The sequence below is a fragment of the Carcharhinus amblyrhynchos genome, chromosome 1 (genome assembly GCF_965287045.1).
Source record: "Carcharhinus amblyrhynchos chromosome 1, sCarAmb.v2.hapA, whole genome shotgun sequence".
In the NCBI taxonomy this organism is placed as follows: domain Eukaryota; kingdom Metazoa; phylum Chordata; class Chondrichthyes; order Carcharhiniformes; family Carcharhinidae; genus Carcharhinus; species Carcharhinus amblyrhynchos.
The window spans coordinates 167,214,955-167,234,205 of NC_137324.1; the positions used below are offsets into that span (position 1 = coordinate 167,214,955).

Genomic DNA, 19,251 nt, shown 5'->3' on the forward strand with positions numbered 1-19,251 from the left:
ACCAAGTACACTGACGACAATTCCACCCAGGCTCTATCCTCATAATCACACATATTTACCTTGATAATCTCTCTAACCTACACATACTGAGATAGTAAGGGGGAATTTAGCCATAGCCAATGCACCTAACCCACACATCTTTGGACTGTGGGAGGAAACCCACATAGACATGCAAATTCCACACAGACAGTGATCCAAGTCAAGAATCAAACCTAGCTCTCCGGAGCTGTGAAGAAGCAGTGCTAACAACTGCTACCCAAGTTGTGCTGCCCAAGTGCTTAGTTTCAGATTTGTTTCTAGGTACTCAGATTCTAGACAGATCAAAGTTACGTTGCCTATTCCTATATTGGCTGCTGATTTTCTAGGCAGGCTGTTTAACCCAATTATTTAAATACTCATTTCAAGATCAAGAGATTACTTAATTCCATTGCTTCAATTGGTTTATTTACAAAAATCTCAATGTCCACAGGTTTTTATAGTTTGGAAGTTTACCTCAAAAGGACTGATAGTTCATTAAATTACAAAGGAATGCAGACAAACCAATGATGAGCAACCTGACAGGTAGAGTTCATTGAGGTTACTTTGGATCTAAGAAAGAATATTTTCTAAATGGTGACAAGACAAGGGGCTGTGAAGTGGCAACCTTGTGTTCATGTACACAAATAATTAAACAGGTTGCAGTAGCTTTTATTCTTTGAACTTACTGAGGCACTAAAATGACTAAGGGATTTGATAGGGTAAACATAGAAGTTGTTTCCACAGTTAGAGAATCCAAAATATCAGTGCATAATTAAAATCACACTTTATTCATTCATGGAATGTGGGCATCACTGATTGGGATGGAGAAGAAATTTTGGCCCAGAGAGCAGTTAAGAGTCAACCATATTGCTGTGGGTCTAGAGTCACATGTAGGCCAGACCACATAAGGATGGCAGATTTCCTTCCCTAAAGGAACATTAGTGAACTAAATGGTTTTTCCGATAATGGTTTTGTGATCATCATTAGCTCTTTAATTTCAGTTTTTTTTATATTGAATTCTAATTTCACAATCTGCATGGTGGGATGAGTCCAGCTCCCCAGGTCTCAGGATTCTAGTCAGTACCACTATGCCACTGCCTTCCCTATTGAGAAGCATCTTTCTGTACACAAAAATTAGTGAAAATCTGATGGCCTAAGAGTCTGGATAGAACTTTAAGACAGATCAATTTTTGTTATCGAGGATCAAGGGGTATGGAGCAAAGCTGGATAAATGGAGTTGCAGTACTTATCGTACATGATCTAAAGGAATTGAATAACAGGCTTGAATGGCTAAATGGTAAGTCACTATCAATTTAGATCAATTTGCTAGCCAAGCTTTATTGCAACCAACGAGTTAGGCCATAGTATCAGAACGGTTCAGATTCAAATAGGGTGTTCAACAGGGTGTGCCCTCTCACTATATTTATTCAACATCGTAGAAAAAAGGTTATGACAGACACTTGATGGATACAAAGATGGGGATACCAAGTGGAGGGCAGTATGTTTGAAATCTATGGTATACTGATGTTCCATATGAATACATCTTTTAAAGTGACAGTGTAAAAATACTTTATTGTACCTGAAAAGACTTCTACAGTAAAAATTTCGCAAAGCAGCTGTACAGATCTAGCTGCAGGTACCCCAAACACATTCTCTTTGCATTGAAAATGTACTTGTATCAAACAAATCTTCCCAGGCATCAGCATTCAATCCACTTTATTAATTCTTGGAATACAGTTAAGAAATTCCAAAGTATTCCATAAATAGTCACAGGTTGAAGGTTATTCTCGAAGTTTGATATCACAAATGTTTGGATCCTTTAGGAAAGCAGGGTCTTTCAACGTGACTGACATAAATCCTACAGAGGGAAGAAAGTAATTAATACAAAAAAATTCCCCACGTAACTCAACATGTAATCTCTTAACAGGTGAATGAGACAAATATTGGGAGGGAAGGAGGAGGGTGAATCTAAGCTTCAACTGACGATAGTTTGGTTCAAAGATTTTGAACAAGTTGTGTTAGGTGAGGATTACTGAGCAGAGTACTCAGGGCTCAATTCCAGGATTACAATTATTTCAAGGTGGTGAAATGGAAGGAACAAGCTAGATGTAATAAGAGAGCATAAGAGCGACAGATTAAATGTAATTGCTGGCTATGAAAAGTACTATACAAAGGGAAACATGCAGCCTACGTGTACGTGTTATGTTGAAAAGGAAGCTAATTGAGATCTAGGAATCTTAATAGAACCAGTGCTCAATAATTCCAATTAATAAAGAAAGTTGACTTTCGTAGCCAGTCAACTACTGTCAGAGAATGTGATCAACTGAGGGTCAGAGCTTTGAGAGTTATCCAGACTCGAAACGTTGGCTTTATTCTCTGCCCACAGATGCCGTCAGACCAGCTGAGATATTCCAGCATTTTCTGTTTTCGTTTGATTCCAGCATCCGCAGTATTTCGCTTCTATACTACTAGTACAGTATCCAGTTCTGGTTACTGAGATATCATGGAGATATTCAAGCTCTGGAAATAGTCACAGAAAAGAACCACTAAAGGATTGGAGACGTTTGGGCTTTTTAGCCTGGAAAAGAGGCAATATAACTGAGGGATATAATAAATAAGGAGTGGAAAAGGTAAATGCAAAGTATTACTTTAAATTTCAAGAGTCAGACAAAAGGACACCATTTCATACCAGTAAACCTGTTTAGGCCTGTTATCAAAGCAATTATGTGGAATAAAATAATGCATGGGAATCTTAAAACAAATTGCAATTATAAAAGGCAACTGGGGATGGATAATAAATGCTGGTCTAGCCAGCGATGCCTGCATCCCATGAAGGAATAAATGAAACAAAAATAATATAGCATCTCTAAGTGCGGGATAAAAAACATCCCTGGGTCAGGGGTTTTATCCCTTCTGCATCCCTTTGGGGAAAACCCCTTCCCAAAGGAAAATCAAGATCAAGAGACAGTAGTGGAAAAAAAGGTATTCCGTGCTAATTTTAGAATTAAAGCTCATTTTAAATCACATACCCATTTGTTGGGATCTTTTGATGGCCTTGGAAATTTCTCTTTGTTTCTTTCCACACAAGCCTAAAAGGGGCAAAAAAAAAGGAAAAACAATGGATTTACCGTGTTCACTCAACAGTAGGAATTACTGTGCAATCCATACTTCAATTTCTCCATGGCTGACGATCACAAATCTTTCCTCAGTGAAGTCCACAGACTTGTCTAACATGTTTTAAATAACAGCTTTATTTATCTATTCCAATATGAATGCACTCAAATGTAAAGAATGAAGAGAATTTCTTTCTTTGGGGGTTGTGCGACTTTGGAACTTTCTGCCTCAGAAGGCGGGGTCATTGAATATCTTTTAAGGCAAGAGGTAGTTAGATTCTTGTTAAGCAAAGGAATCAAAGATTATCAGGTGTAGGTGGGAATCTCGAGCTTGAAACAGAAACAGACCAGCCATGATCTTAATAAATGGCAGATCAGGCTCCGGGGCTGAATGGCCCTCTTCTCTTTTTTTAGTACGTTTGCAACATTTCTACTGCCTTGAGTTGGTGCTTTTAACTTATAAATTGGTTTCCAATTTCTGTTCACGCTAACTAGCTTTCAATTCTGTAAATGTTCAAACGCAGTTAGCTTGCAGCTATTGTAGTAACTGAGGTGGAACTAATATTTCTGCAGCAATCTTGTATTCATAGTAAATTGCACGGTGGATCATGTTAGAATCAGCTTTATAAAAGAAATGACATTTCTCTAATCTATTTTTAAACCTTCAACAGAAGCAAGACCAATGAAATATAACTAAATTAACACTTTTCTTAACAACCGTTTGTTAGTCTGATTTTGTTCCTCTCTGCCTGCCTCTTGTTCTCTCTTTTTGCCTCCTTAATGCCTGATGTTGGTTGAGTTTTGCTTAGAGAAGTATCCCTCCCAACATTTGCAGTTCCAATATTGCTGTTAATTTCTTAGCTGGTATTACATATACCTGCAATTGCAAGTTGATTTTTAAAAAAGAATTCAGCGAGTTTTGCAACGTTGTTCAGGTAAACACAGGCTGTCAAAGCCAGTGGATAAATAAAATTAATGACATTTGGCTTGAATACTGTTGTTCTGAGAAAATCAATCCACACCTTGATGACTGGGATAACTGAATTTAACTGCAATTTCCTGCTTCAGGGCATACTGGAGTTTCAATGTTCCGCAATGTGTGATTCCTTGTTCTATTAAATTAAGAAGCTCAACAGATCTCAAATGTAAATTGGATCCCTCCAAACTTGCATAAACAGTGGCTTCACAACTTTGCCAATATGAAATAGCAGGAACCTTCTCTATCAGAGTTCTGAAGACTCAAAGACTTTCGGTGTCTTACCTGTTATGTGTCTCCCAAAAATGCGACCTGTGTATGGAGATATAAACTGGGACAAAAGCTATATAAAAAAAAAGTGGACGTTCGTGTCAGAAAGCATTCACAAGGTTCATGTACAACTATTTTGTATTTAGTTTAAACTAAATAATCTGTTCAAAACACTGCTAGTTTTCAAGTTTCTCTTTTTAAGAGGGGATTTATTTTGCAAGAGCAAATGAGTATCAAAGCTTTCATTTGTCTTGGAACACTTGCAAAATTAGTTTGGGTAGCACCACCCGGTAACTGGCAGGCATGGACCCATTGCAGAAAGCCGTCTGCAAGTTGGCAATTACAAGGATGGCTGCGTGCAGGTGCACTTCTGAAGCTGAAACCAGGATTAAGACATATATATCAAAGCTGAATAGAGGAAGCATCACCGGTCAGGTGGTATCACACCTGACTTGGAAATACAATGATGAAAGTGTAGAAAAAGAACATTATATTCCTCCATATTCACCTTGATGAGCACCAAGATTGTAGGAATAAATCCCAACCTGATCCTTATTTAATGTGTAGCCTCTAAAATGGGATTGACTTTTATAACTCCCTACTCGGAAATGTCAACGCTCTTTTGCTCTCCACAGGTACTGCCAGACCTGTTAAATATGTCCAGCACTTGTTTTAATTTAGATTTCCAGCATCCGCAGTGTTTGGCTTTTTGTAGAATTCCATGTTCTTTAGTATTAGGAGCAATAAGACACATGTACCAAAAGCAACACAAACATATTCATTGAACAGCTACAGCAATGGAGCTGTCACACACAAATTGGGCAAATAATCCAATCTGCATCTTCCTTCTCAACTGTCAATTTGGACGATAAACTTAATCTTTTTTTTGTAGAACTAGCATCTGACCTTAAAACATATACTCTGGGAATGAAAACTGCAGAGAAAAGTAAACTGTTTTAACAATACAGTCAATGTAATCAAAGGATACTCAGCTATCCACTTAGGTTTATTTTCTGTTAATCACTTGCCTAGCAGGAAATTTTCACAGCAACTTCATTGCAGTGTTAACGTAAGCCTACTTGTGACACTAATAAGTAAACTTTAACTTATCCTGTGTTCATCCTATTCCTTTAGAGTTTAGTGTTGGAGATTTCTTAATTTAATTTTTATCTTTTCTTCCTGTCTCTTACTTACATATTTCTTTCTATACATGATTTAAATATAATTGTTAATCCTTGGAACTAGATGCTGAAAAATCTGCACTAACATATGCAAACTGGAATTTAATTTAGAAGAGCTTTGATGTTTCTTGCACTGTTCAGATGACAGATTCTCTGAAGAATGCATCATGCCATTCTTTCTAAACAGCTGCAATACAGAGCAATCCATGCATTACTTCACAGTAAAATAGTAGCATTGAGCTACAGTGGTGGAATTATAACATTCATATTTTCACATGCAAAAACCCCCTTCATTTGCTTAACATACAGTTCCTCCCCCTATACCCAATCAATTAAATGAACAAACCTGTGTGTTCTTGTAATCCACTGAAATGCCACACAGAATGCACTTCTTGGGTGGTTCTTTATAAGGGTTTTCTAACTTTATTGGCTGTAAGAAAGTACACATTTCCCATCTTCAGTTCAAAGATAAAAGCAATGAATTGTTTATAACACAGCATCAGTCACAATAAGATAGAAAGGGCATTTTGCATTTTATCCCTTAATATTTCTACCCCATTAGGATAATTATCAAAACATTAAATCGTCAACAAATAATTAGATAAATTGTAGGTAAAAAAGAAAAAGTCAACTTTTTTTTGTGTGCAGGGTTGGTGACCAAAAGATTGGCCAAAAAAAAAAAGGCCTTTAAAGAGGCAAGAAAATCAATGAGGCAGAAGGAGTTTTGCGGGGAGATTTCATTGTGTGTGCTTAGTTGGCTGAAGACACAGCTGCCAACAATGGGGCAAATTGAGGAGAGGGTGTACAGGAGTTCAGAGTCATGCATATGGAGAGTGGGTCAGATGCAGAATTTAAACGGCTGGGGGAAGGGCGAGAGAAATAAAGAAAGGGAGGGGGCAGGTTAGAGAGAGACTCAGAGACGCTGAATTATGAAGGGATTTAAACATGATGATGAGAATCTTAAATGTCATTACAGATTAACAAGAAGATATGATGGGTAAGCAGGACTTGGTGTAAAATATTATACAAGCAGCAAAACTCAATGATATAAAATTTACAGAGAGTGAAAGAAGGTAGACTGCTCATGAGTGCATTGGAATAGTCCAAATTTATGATAAAAACACAGTCTTCAGTATTAGAAACTGAGGTGGAAGCAGGTAATATTATGGAAATGAGCGAAATACATAGTCTTTTATAGGAAGTATATCATGTCAGATACAGTGATGTGGGGAAGACTAAAAAAAACTTTTGGAAGACGTGGGCAGCACGGTGGCACAGTAGTTTACACTGCTACCTCACAGCACCAGTAACTGGGTTTGACTTCCAGCTCGGTTCACTGTGCGGAGTCTGCATGTTCTCCCCGTGTCTGTGTATTTTCTCTGGATGCTTCGGTTTCATCCCACAGTCCAAAAGATAGGTCCATTGGCCATGCTAAATTCTCCCTCAGTGTACTCGAACAGGTGCCAGAGCCTGGCAATTAGGGGATTTTCACAGTAAATTCATTGCAATGTGAATGTGAGCTACTTCTGACACTAAAGTTTAAACTTTAGGTAATAGTCGTTAAGAGGATAATGAATGTGGAAAATCATGGTAAACATTTTCAGAAGAGGAAATTGGCATAAAACAGTCTTTTAAAAGAGTAAAGAGGAGAGAAAGATAAAAATGTTATTTTACATTCTCAGAAAAAATTTCAAAGCTTTTTTTTTGCAGGCAATGAATTTGTGTGAAGTCACTTTTGGATTTGAAGTAAATTGTACTGTTTGGTTCAAATGATCTCATTTATCTGTTTTGATGATGTTGGTTTGAGTGGATGTGGGGTTTTAGGTACAAATTTCTTTAAAAGTAGGAAGACGTGTTGATGTGACCAATAATTGAACCCAAGACTTTTCTAGCATGTATAGCTCGTTGACAGTAACACTATTCAGTACATTTGCTCCTTAATCACTGGGAAAGACTAAGTAAAACTACACTCACCCATAATGAGATATAGCACATCAACCTCTCTTGTCAACTCCAATGGAATATGAAATTTCAATACAGAATAGTAGTACTGGAAATTTTAGAACATATTCATATATTCATTTTGATCTGTATCAACAGAATTTCTCTCACAACTTTATGTAATCATTGCCTCCAGAAAGTGATGTCATTTTGAGACCACTATAGACTCCCAGAATCTAAAAAACAGCTCGTGACATTTGTTCACATTAAATAAATGTTTTATTACCATATCAGAAGTGTTGCTAGTTGTTGGGCTATGTTGAGTGCTGATCCCCTTTTGCCAGTATGCTGCAAAGCAAATAAATGAAAAATAAAGGGTATGTGAACGGTAGGCCAGCCTTCATGTAGCTTGGGGTTTGCTACATAGCAAATACTCAGAATCACTGCCTTCTAGAGCAGGAGTTCAACATTAGATTTTAAACCAGGGTTTCAATTATGCAGACAATTCCTGCTGTCAATCTAACACAGATAGGTACCCAAATACCTAGGGCACTTCAGAAGTGATATCTGTAGAAGCAATTGTATTAGTTCCAGACACTTATATAAAATCAACCTTATTATCCTTAGGGTTAATATCTGCTAGTTCCTCAGCACAGAGTACAGAAATTTTCAGAAAGCGTTCTACGAGGCGACAAGAAATTCAGACCCACCATATGAAATCCAATTCTTGGTTGCTATATGATGCAAGTTACAGAGCAGAGTAGCCCTTTTGAAGTTTTAGAGCATTTGTATTCATTTATTGGGTGTCCCTGTTGTGGACCAATCTTAAAGCCAATCCAAAGCAATCCAATCCCCAAAAGCATTCAATCTAAGTCAGGTTGCTGCAAACTGGTGGTGAACTTTTTGGGTAAATTGAATCTAAAATGTGCTGGGAATGAGGAAGTTTAAACAACAGTGCAGAAGTAAATAAATTTAGCTGAGAAAGGAGATCAATCGCAATGGGCAAGGTCATAAACTGGAGATGTCAACATTGGACTGGGGTGGGCACAGTAAGAAGTTTCATAACACCAGGTTAAAGTCCGACAGGTTTATTTGGCAGCACTAGCTTTTGTGGTCTCAGGCTCCTTACATGCCCTGTTTGTGAACACAACTCTTCGCTCATTTGATGAAGGAGCCCGAGACTGAAAGTTAGTGCTGCCAAATAAACCTGTTGAACTTTAACCTGGTGCTGTGAGACTTCTTACCAAGGTCATAAACTCAGAGACTGGCCATGTACAATTGATCAGGGGGGGCAGGGTGAAGAGAGAGAAATCAATCCACAACAGTTAGGTGGTAGACTTAAGGGAGATGTTGTTTGCATGGTTGTTAACCAGAGAAAGCTTGAATTTAGAAGGGCAGCACACCCTGCTGCTTCAAGGAGACCAGCCCTCAATCACTCAGGGTGACAAGGCATCCGATGTCCCAACAACTCCATATAATTAAAAGTTTTCCTACAGTCTTTTCCCACTTGCACCGATCATTTTAAAATTGGTGCCCCCATTCCAATATCTGGTTTGCCAACTAGAGTTATCTTCATCGACCAAATCATTAATAATTTTTAAACCTTCAATTAAATCTGCTCTGTGATGCAGTGGAAACAGTCCCTGTATCCTCTCAGAGCTATCATTTCCCACCCCAGGCACTATCCTGACAAAATTCCTGTATGCTCTCTATGGTTTTAATGTTCTTTCTAAAGGGCGGCTCCCAAATCTGCAGTCAGATAACTATCGTGTCTGTGTCTAGACTTTCAAGGAGCTATCCAGTCGAAATTACACCCAGCACCTGCAAATTTATCATAGAATAATGCAGCACAGAAGAGGCCCTTTGGCCCATCAGGTCCACACCAACGCATTAGAAATACCTGAACTCCCACCCAATCCCATCTGCCAGCACTTGGCTGATAACCTTGAATGTTATGATGTGTCAAGTATTCATCCAGATACTTTTTAAAGAATGTGAGGCAACCCACCTCTACCACCCTTCCAGGCAGCACATTCCAGACCATCACCATCCTCTGGGTAAAAGTTTTTCCTCACATCCTCCTAAACCTCTTGCCCCTCACACTGAACCTATGTATCCTTGTGACTGACCTTCAACTAAGAGAAACAGTTATTCCTTAACCACTCTGTCCATGGCCCTCAATCAGGTCACCCCTCAATCTTCTCTACCCCAACGAAAACAAGCCTCCCCACCTCTCATAACATAAATTTTCCATTCCGGCAGCATGCTGATGAATCTCCTCTGTACCCCTTCCAGTGGAATCACATCCTCTCTATAATGTGGTGAGCAGAACTACATACAGCATTCTAACTGAGACCTCACGAAAATTCTATACAACTCCAACATGACTTCCCTGCTTTTGTAATCTATGCCTCGATTGATAAAGGTAAGTGTCCCACATGCCTTTTTCACCACCCTACTACTATGTCCTTCTGTATTCAGAGATCTGTAGATAAACACGCCAAGGTCCCTTTGTTCCACATAACTTCTTAGTATCTTATCATTCATTGTTTCTAATGGAGGGGGATCAGGATATTGAATTCGATGATCAGCCATGATCAAAATGAATGGCGGTGTAGGTTTGATGGGCCCAACAGCCTACTCCTGCTTCTAGTTTCTATGAGTATTTCCTTGTCAAATTATTCCTTCCAAGTGTATCACCTCACCCTTTTCAAGGTTAAATTCTATCTGCCCATCTGACCATTCCATCTACATCTTCTTGTATCACAAGACACACTGCTTCACTGTTAACCACCTGGCCAATCATTGAGTCATCCACACATTTAATAATCCTACCCCCTACATAGCCTTTTCAACTATTAATCTAATTCCATTTTGAAAGGAACTATTTAAAACCTTTCCAGCATCCTTTCAGTCAGTGCGTTCAAAACCATACCATACTTCTTAAAAGGTCAAAAAGGCTCTGACAAAAGAGTCACCCAGATGTGAAACATGAGCTCTATTCTCTCCACAGATGCCATCACACCCTGAGATTTTCCAGCATTTTCTGTTTTTGTTTCAGATTCCAGAATCTGCAATATTTTGCTTTTATAAAAAAAACACACCTCATCTTCTCATAATCAGAGGAGACATGTGCCTCCTCTGATTATCAATTCTTTTGTCAATGTAACAAATTGTTACTTTAATCAAAACCATCATGATTCTTAACAGCACGATTAAGATCTCCCTTCTTCACTCTAAGATGAGTGAATGCTAGCTTCTTGACTGAAGCTCCTCATTTCTGATAACAATCTGAATAAATCCTCTCTAAAGTCTTTCCTAGAGTCTGGTCTGACATCCACAATTGTAGAAACCCTACAGTGCAGAACGAGGCAATTCAGCCATTAATTCTGCACCAACCACAATCCACCCAGACCCTATCCCCATAAACCCATACATTTGCCCTAGCTAATCCCCCTGATACTAAGGGGCAATCGATCACAGCCAGTCCACCTCAGCCACACATCTTTGGGCTGTGGGAGGAAACAGGAGGAAACCCCACGCAGACACAGGGAGAATGTGCAAACTCCACACGGACAGTGACCCGAGGCTGGAACTGAACTCGGGTCCCTGGCGCTGTGAGGCAGCAGTGCTAACCACTGTGTCACCCAATCAGACACAATATTACTGCCGGGGCCCAACTAACCAGTAACTCTTGTAAAGGTAACAATGCGACATGATCAGTGTTTCAGGAGAGAAAAAAAAACAGGACTTCTTCAGCCCCATAAACGAACCATCACACCATCCCCGCTGCCAGCAGTTTCTACCAGCTGCTGGTCTGTTACCTGGACGCCATGTCCTCACCGCCCGCAGCATCCTTCACGAGCCCCACGATCTGCGCGTGCGCAAACACCGCCAGAGCACACTATCCGCGCGTGCGAACGCTCATGGGGCATCTTCTGCGCGTGCGCAGACGTTCGGGGGTTACAGTCCGCATGGACTCGGTGCACGGTCTGCGCGTGCGCACAAATCATGGCACACGGTCTGTGCCTGTGCGCAGGTGTCGACGTTTTGCCGAGGACGGACGGAAATTGCGTAATTGCCAGGTGTAGCCCCACCCCCTCAACGCTCAGAAACAAGCCTCCTTCCGGCGGTGGCAGGGGAGCAGGGGCGGGGCTGAGCCTGGCCTGATGCGGACAAGAGCAGACCCATAGCTACCAATCAATCTGCAGCGTTTAAATTTCAACTGTCAGTGTAGCAGCACCATCATCACCAGAGTAACTGTGACAGTCCCATTGTGAGTGTGAACACTGAGTGTGATTGTGAACACTGAACGGGATGGTGACTGTTCCATTGTGAGTGTGAACACTGAATGTGATTGTGAACACTGGGGTGTAATTGTGAACACCGAGTGTGATGGCGATGTTCTACAGTAAGTGTGAACATTGTGTGTGATGGTGACTGTTCCGTTGTGAGGGTGATGGCGCCTGTTCTGCTGTAAGTGTGAATAGTGAATAGAATGGTGACTATTCCATTGTCAGTGTGAACATTGAGTGTGATGGTGATAGTTCTGCTGTAAGTGTGAACGTTAGGGTGTGATTGTGAATACTGAATGGGATGGTGACTTCTATTGGGGTGGGATTGTGAACACAGTGTGATGGTGACTGTTCTGCTGTAAGTGCGAACATCAAGAGTCAGATTGAGCTCCACTCTGACTGTGAATATTGTGAGTGTGATTTGGTCCTGTGAGTTATATGTGTTTGGGTGTAATTGTGACAGCTCCAATGTGTGTGGAAATATTCCAGCCTGATTACATTTTCATGGGAAGATGCTGTGGAATGGAAATTGGCTTTAGCCAGGTCCCATGGTTCACCAAGAAACAAAACAGAACTACTGTGACATTCAGTCCATCTTAACATGGATTTGGACCAGGCCAGTGAAAGTCAGGATACAAATCAGTGGGTCCCTATACGGAAACGCATTAGGGAAAAAAATGTCCGTGTCAAGACACCACCGCCCAGCAAGAAAAAGAATAGTAATTACCTGAGTGTTCCTGAAATGATTGTGAAGCAAGAGGAGGAGGTACATCCTGCAGTGTCACTGAACCAGGATTACATGGAGCAGGTATTACAGCACACAGTGATTTGAAGATTTACCAGATGTTTACAAATCCAAATCTGTTTTTGCGTACAAGACTTGTAAAGGGATGACTACACAACATATGCCAATGTACATGAAGCATGTAAAGGATACAACAAAAATGCATGACAAAAATCTAGATAAAAGATAAACAACATGTATAATGAAGATCCAGCTAAAACATATAATTGGCTAATACAAAGGACATGTAAAGATGCACAAAAAGCGCAGGAAAAGTACAACAGAATCTGTTGATGTCCACAAGTGGACATTAGACAGGACGACAGCACAGTTGTTAGCACTGCTGCCTCATGGTGCCAGGGACCTGTGTTCAATTCCCAGTTTGGGTCACTGTGTGGAGTCTGCATGTTCTCCCCATGTCTCTGTGGGTTTCCGCCAGGTACTCCATTTTCCTCCCGCAGTCCAAGAGACATGTTGGTTAGGTGGATTGCTGTGCTTAAAAAAAAACTCCCTCAGTGTACCCAAACAGACACTGGAGTGTGGCGACTAGGGGATTTTCGCAGTAACTTCATTGCAGTGTTAATGTAAGCTGACTTGTGACACTAACAAATAAACAAGTGATGAATTTACAGAGAAATGGAGGATATATGTCAAAGATTAGTGACATATAAAAAATGAATCAATGAGTAGAACTTCCTTGTGAACGCATGTGGCAAACCTGCTGTTTTAAATTCAGAGGGTTATATTTGCTGAGAACTTCCTTGCTTCCCATTTGAGCGTATTTATTGGTTTATATTCCCCCATAAAATACAAATGTGGCCATGTTTAATAAAGCACATTTAAAATTCTGCCAGGCAATCCTCTCCACCCAAACACTGTACAGAGGTTCTAGAGGAAGTATAATTATAATCTCCTCACACTGCATAAAATCGCTCTATGCTGGCCAGTTCATCAATGTTCATTTCCTTCAGCTCCTTTTCTAATGCAAGACAATTAAAACCAATTTACAATTTTAATAATTTTAATTAGTTATAAAAAGATATGCTCAGTAAACTTGGATAGAGGTAATTTTGACTTAGTGCAAGAATATAACATTCATTGTAATTAGTCAGTTTCATGATTTACATAAAATGGATTACAATTTCACCACACCTATTGAATTATATATCACACGGTCAGAATTATCCCCGGGAAGTCAAATTGAAGTGTGGTCCATGATGCAAGATCAAATGAGATGCAATGTTAGAGATAGTTAGGTCAGGGCATGTAATTCAGATGTAATTCGGCTCCCATTTAATAGTGTTGTTTTTATATTTCTCTTGTAAATTTCTCTGTTCACATTTATCCTGGAAACCTGACAATGTAAACTGGCTATCGCAGTGCCACTTCAGGTTTTGAGCACAAAAATGCAGGCTGACATTCCATTGTAGTGTTGATTTGTTTTATTATTGCCGTATGCATTGGGATACAGTGACAAGTATTGTTTCTTGTGCGTTATGCAGACAAGAAGTACCGTTCATAGAATGCATCAGAGAGAAGGAAAGGTGAGGGTGCAGAATATAGTCTTATTGTCACAGCTAGGATGTAGAGAAAGATCAACTTAATGTATGGTAGGCCCATTCAAAGTTTGATAGCATCAGGGAAGAAGCTGTACTTGAGTTGGTTGGTGTGTGATTTCAGACTTTTGTATCTTTTTCCAGGAGAAGGTGGAAGGAAGTTTGGAGTGCGTGGAATCTTTGATTATGCTGGCTGCCTTCCCGAGGCAGCGGGAAATGTCGACAGAGTCAGTGGATGGGAGGCTGGTTTCCGTGATGGATTGGGCTACATTCACGACCCTTTGTAGTTTCTTGCAGGCTTGGTCAGAGCAGGAGCCATATCATATGAGGGAGATAGATTATGATTGTCAGAGTTGCAGTCTTTCAGATGCGATGTTAAACAAAGCCTTCTTCTGCCTGCTCCGGTAGATGTAAAAATTCCCTTGGCAGTATTTCAAAGGAGCGCAGGGTGTTGAAAACAATTCCCAGAAAAAAATTGCATGCAAACATGAGATTTTTAATAAAAGCAAAATACTGTGGATGATGGGGATCTAAAATTTTTCATCTATTTCTATATAAATATGATCTCTTGTGGTACACAAGACTAAGGTCATAGAATCCTTACTTGCAGATAGAGGCCATTTGGCCCATGCAGTCTGCACCAACAACAATTCCCTAGCCTTAGTCCTGTTACCCCGGTCAATATGAATGTTTCAGATCAGGGAGTACAGGGAGGGTTGCAGGGCAAACAGTGTGAAGGGTTGCAAAGAGGGAGGTGGTGAGTGGCAAAACCTTTCTGATGGAGAGGAGAGGAGAACTGACTGGAGGGGGAGAGGTGGGGAAGAAGAACTGGGAGGAGAGGTGTAAGAATGGGGGAGATGGGGATGGAGAAGGGAGAAGTAGAGAGATGAAATGGGGAAAGGAAGGGGAATTTAGAGAAGCTGGGATGAGATTAGCTTTTGGGGAAATTGCAACCAGTTGGACATTGGGAATGCTCTTGACAGCTAATGGGATGGAAGGGAATGGGTCAGATTTAGCTGCACTGTTCACATAACATTTATTGCAGTGACACCAGTTAATCACCATATGGTCTTGAGACTACCATATTATGAAGAAAATAATATTTATACATCATGTGTATAAGGCTCTGGTCAGATCCCATTTGGAGTATTGTAAGCAGTTTTGGACCCTATATCTAAGGAAGGATATGCTGGCCTTGGACAGGTTCCAGAGGAGGTTCACAAGAATGAAGAGCTTGTTGTATGAGAAGTGGTTGAGGACTCTGGGTTTGTACTCGTTGGAGTTTAGAAGGAGGAGGGAGGGATCTTATTGAAACTTACAGGATACTATGAGGCCTGGATAGAGTGGACGTGGAGAGGATGTTTCCACTAGTAGGAAAAACTAGAACCAGAGGGCACAACCTCAGACTAAAGGGACGATCCTTTAAAACAAAGATGAGGAGGAATTTCTTCAGCAAGAGAGTGGTGAATCTGTGGAACTCTTTGCCGCAGAAGGCTTTGGAGGCCAAGTCATTGAGTGTCTTTAAGACAAAAATAGATAGGTTCTTGATTAATAAGGGGATCAGGGTTATGGGGAAAAGGCAGGAGAATGGGGTGAGGAAATATCAGCCATGATTGAATGGCGGAGCAAGCTCGATGGGCTGAGTGACCTAATTCTGCTCCTGTGCCTTATGGTGTTATGTAAGTCTGTTTTTGTGTCCAGTTGACTGTATATAAGGTATATATTGTGAGCCAATATATAATTACAAATGAATCCGTTTGAAGATACTTCTTTAAAAACACTAGAAGCACAACAAAATGTCTAGTTTCCTGCCGCATGCTAAGATTATTGTAATTAACGGAAGTTCAGGGTAATGTGAACAGTTTGATGAAGTGGTGCAGTCCTATTTATGTCCTTTTCTGAATGTTGTCATTGTTCAGTTTTTAAGGAATGTTTTCTCAGTTGAATAGTAATAGTGAACATGAAGCGCAGGGTCACAGCCCTTTCCCCATGTTTAAAGGTTATGCAAATATTTATAAATGCCTGATTTCTCCACCAAATTTTAATTGTAAACTAATTAATAAGTATTGCCAGGTTATGATTCCCTAAGTCTAAAGTTTCTTCCTGTGATTATTGAGTTTTTTTTTGTGTTGTTGATGACTTTGCGCACCTTTTCAGTTGAGAATACTTCCTGTGTTTCTCTATTTTTTCAGGTTGACTGTGACAGTCAAGAGGACCTCTTTGGGGACTATGATAGCTTTGCGGATGACAGCTGCTTTTTGGCGCAGCTCAAAGACGCAGAAAGACAATATCCCATTTTTACTTCAAGCCCAGCGGAAAGTGAAAAGGAAGACTGGCAAGACACTGTGGAATCTCTGACAACATTTCAGAATCCCAACTTGCTTAATTATTCACAAAACGATGAAAACAAAGCACACAAGCACCCCGCAGAGGATGCAATCCTTGCTACTGATAAGCAAGACTCTAGCAGGAAAAAGAGCAATGTTGCAAGTGAGCAGATTTGTACTGAAGCTTTATCGGTGTTGCATGTTGGAAACGTAGATGAGTTACCAAGCTCACAACTTGCACTCATGGAAGACTTTAACTCACCACTGATAAAGCATAGAAGCAAAAGCTTAGTATCAGAAACCAGTGAGGTGTCGAACTGTTGTGTCAATGACCATCCTAATATTCCTTCACGTTCGGAGAACGAAACGCTAAGTCTTAACAAAATACAAAATCAATCAAGGACTACAAATTCTGGAGCAAATAAGCAGATGAGCCTGAAAGATCAGATGAAAAATGCAATGGCTGGAAATGCTGCAGCACCCGTGCCACAGGCATCCAGGAGTAAACAGCTGAGGGAGATTGTCCTTTCTGAGGAAATAAATGTTGCTCTGAAAACTATTGAAGCGACTTCAGGGGTTGATATTGGGCCTTTTTATGGACTTCCAAGCAAGGTCAAGGATCTGATTTTCCAGTTCAAAGGCATCAAAGAACTTTATGGTAAATGTCATGGAGACAAATTGAAGGTTGGTTAAATATAGTATGATGAAAAGGAAGATACATCATTTAAAAGTGGTGAAAGAGAATCTCTAATGTAAGGCAATATTTATGGAAGACTTTTGAAGCCAATCTGGCTGGAATGGTAAAGGAACATGCTGTAATAACAAATTCAAATGACTAATTATGAGCTATTAAGTTTGCCTATCATTGAATCTGTCTGTACTGTGCTAATTGGGGAAAATTTAAATAAGTTTCATCTAAATTCGGAGGATGCTCCCATTATCATAAACTAGATAGTTTGATCTGTGGTGCTTTAGAAGTCATGAGGAAAAGTGCAGACATGATGATCATTCTTCTGTTGTGTGTTAGAATTATGGAATAGTAAAACACAGAAGGAAGCCATTCGGCCCATCATGCTCACGCTCTTCAAGGAGCTATTTGTTTAGCTCTAATTCCCATACTCTTGCTCCCCACTGCCCTGCAATTATTTTCCATTACAATTATAAATCCAATTCCCTTTTGAATATTACTACTGAATCTGCGTCTACCACCATTTCAGGGAGTCAAAACTTGCTGTGTAAAAAAATTCTTGTTTTTTCTCCCATGGTCTTATCTTAAATCTGTGACCGCTGGTTATTGACTCTGCTGCCAATGGAAATGAAATTAGTGTTTTATTTATTTTATCAGGACCTCGCCTAGTTTTGATTTCCCAAATTGAATCTCTTTTAAACATTCTCGGCTCTGAGGAGAACGGTCTCAAATTATTTAGTCTCGCCTAATAACTGAAGTTCCTCTTCTTTGGTGCTCCATTGAATCATAGAATTCCTACAATGCAGAAGGAGGCCATTTGGGCCATTGAGCCTGAACTGACCACAATCCTACCCAAGCTGTATCTCCGTAACCCCATATATTTACCTGCAAATCCCCCGACACTAGGGTCAATTTAGCATGGCCTGTCATCCAAACCCGCACATCTTTGGACTGTGGGAGGAAACCAGAGCACCCGGAGAAAGCCCATGCAGACCCCGGGAAAATTGCAAATTCCACACACTCAGTGATCTGAAGCTGGAATTGAACCCGGGTCCCTGGAGCTGTGAGGCAGTAGTGCTAACCACTGTGCCACCATGCAACACTGTTCCAGCAAACTTTCTCCGCGTTCTCTTTTCGTCCTTTCCACAATGAGATGCCAAGAATTGGAAACAATTCCTAGCAGGAACTTTTAAACTCCTGGTATGGATCCTTGTGGATAACCACCATCTATCTTCTTCCACTCTGAATAAGTTAGAGATGGAAATAGGTGGTATTAGAGATGGCACAAATGTGAATAAACTACCCAGAAGCCAGTGCCTTTCAGAGAGCATGCAGAATAGTAACTACATGTATAATTCACTTCAGAGAAAAATACTTGTCCTAAAATATGATCAGGCTTCGTTTAAGAATTGATTGTTTTTACAATGCAAGGAAGTGAATACTTTTACATGAATTAAGGTGTCAGAGTTTTAGGGAGATAATTTGTGTTTTTATTTATTTCCATTTGGTTTGAAAATGTGATACTATGACCAGGCATTTAAATATCATAGCCACATGCAAGGTGTGGGTAAAATTAAAAGCTGGTTGAAGTGGATTGATTTATATTTTGACAGAACATGAATCATAAAATAGATTTTGCGTATTACTTTCTTTCTCAACATGTGCTTTCACCAACAACAATGCAATAGAATGTCAGTGCAAATTCTCTTTTTTTAATTCATTCGTGGGACATGGCTTCGTTGGCTGGCCAGCATTTATTGCCTGTCCCTAGTTACCCGAGGGCAGCTGAGAGTCAAGCACATTTGTGGTTCTAGAGTCACATGTAGGCCAGACCGGGTAAGGACGGCAGATTTCCTTCTCTAAAGGACAAACCCCAAACAGATGGGGTTTTCTGACAATGGTTTTGTGGTCACCAGTAGATTCTTAATTCCAGATATTTTTTATTGAATTCAAATTACATTATCTGCCATGACGGGATTCGAACCCTAGTCCCCAGAACATTAGCTGAGTTTCTGGATTAATAGTGTAACGATAATACCACTAGGCCATCGTTTCCCCTAATTTGCTAATTAAGTTTCATTACGGGATATGTGTCAGGAGCC

General features: G+C 40.1%; 2 protein-coding genes across 4 annotated transcripts in view; one reads left to right on the plus strand and one right to left on the minus strand.

Annotated features, from left to right (window-relative positions):
* Nucleotides 1-1,336: 1,336 nt before the first annotated feature.
* On the minus strand, nt 1,337-11,399 carry mrps18c (mitochondrial ribosomal protein S18C). Of its 2 annotated transcripts, none has more exons than XM_080195038.1 (6): nt 11,324-11,399; nt 7,786-7,847; nt 5,905-5,988; nt 4,393-4,450; nt 3,048-3,107; nt 1,337-1,876 (listed from the first exon to the last, which is right to left on the minus strand). In XM_080195038.1, exons 1-6 carry the CDS (start codon nt 11,352-11,354, stop codon nt 1,800-1,802), a joined length of 372 nt encoding a protein of 123 aa, XP_080051164.1. In that variant the 5' UTR covers nt 11,355-11,399; the 3' UTR covers nt 1,337-1,799. The 2 variants fall into 2 exon arrangements, with proteins under 2 accessions (XP_080051164.1, XP_080051163.1); XM_080195037.1 differs by having other exon boundaries at nt 11,273-11,356.
* Nucleotides 11,400-11,673: 274 nt separating this feature from the next.
* helq (helicase, POLQ like) overlaps nt 11,674-19,251 on the plus strand; it is a 46,461-nt gene continuing 38,883 nt past the window's right edge. The window contains exons 1-2 of one of the 2 annotated variants that reach the window (XM_080195039.1): nt 11,674-12,602; nt 16,327-17,119. In XM_080195039.1, the coding sequence (XP_080051165.1) occupies nt 12,396-12,602; nt 16,327-17,119 (1,000 nt within the window). In that variant the 5' untranslated portion in view covers nt 11,674-12,395. Of the gene's footprint in view, nt 12,603-16,326; nt 17,146-19,251 lie in introns of those variants that run through there. The other variant, XM_080195041.1, reaches the window with a different exon arrangement.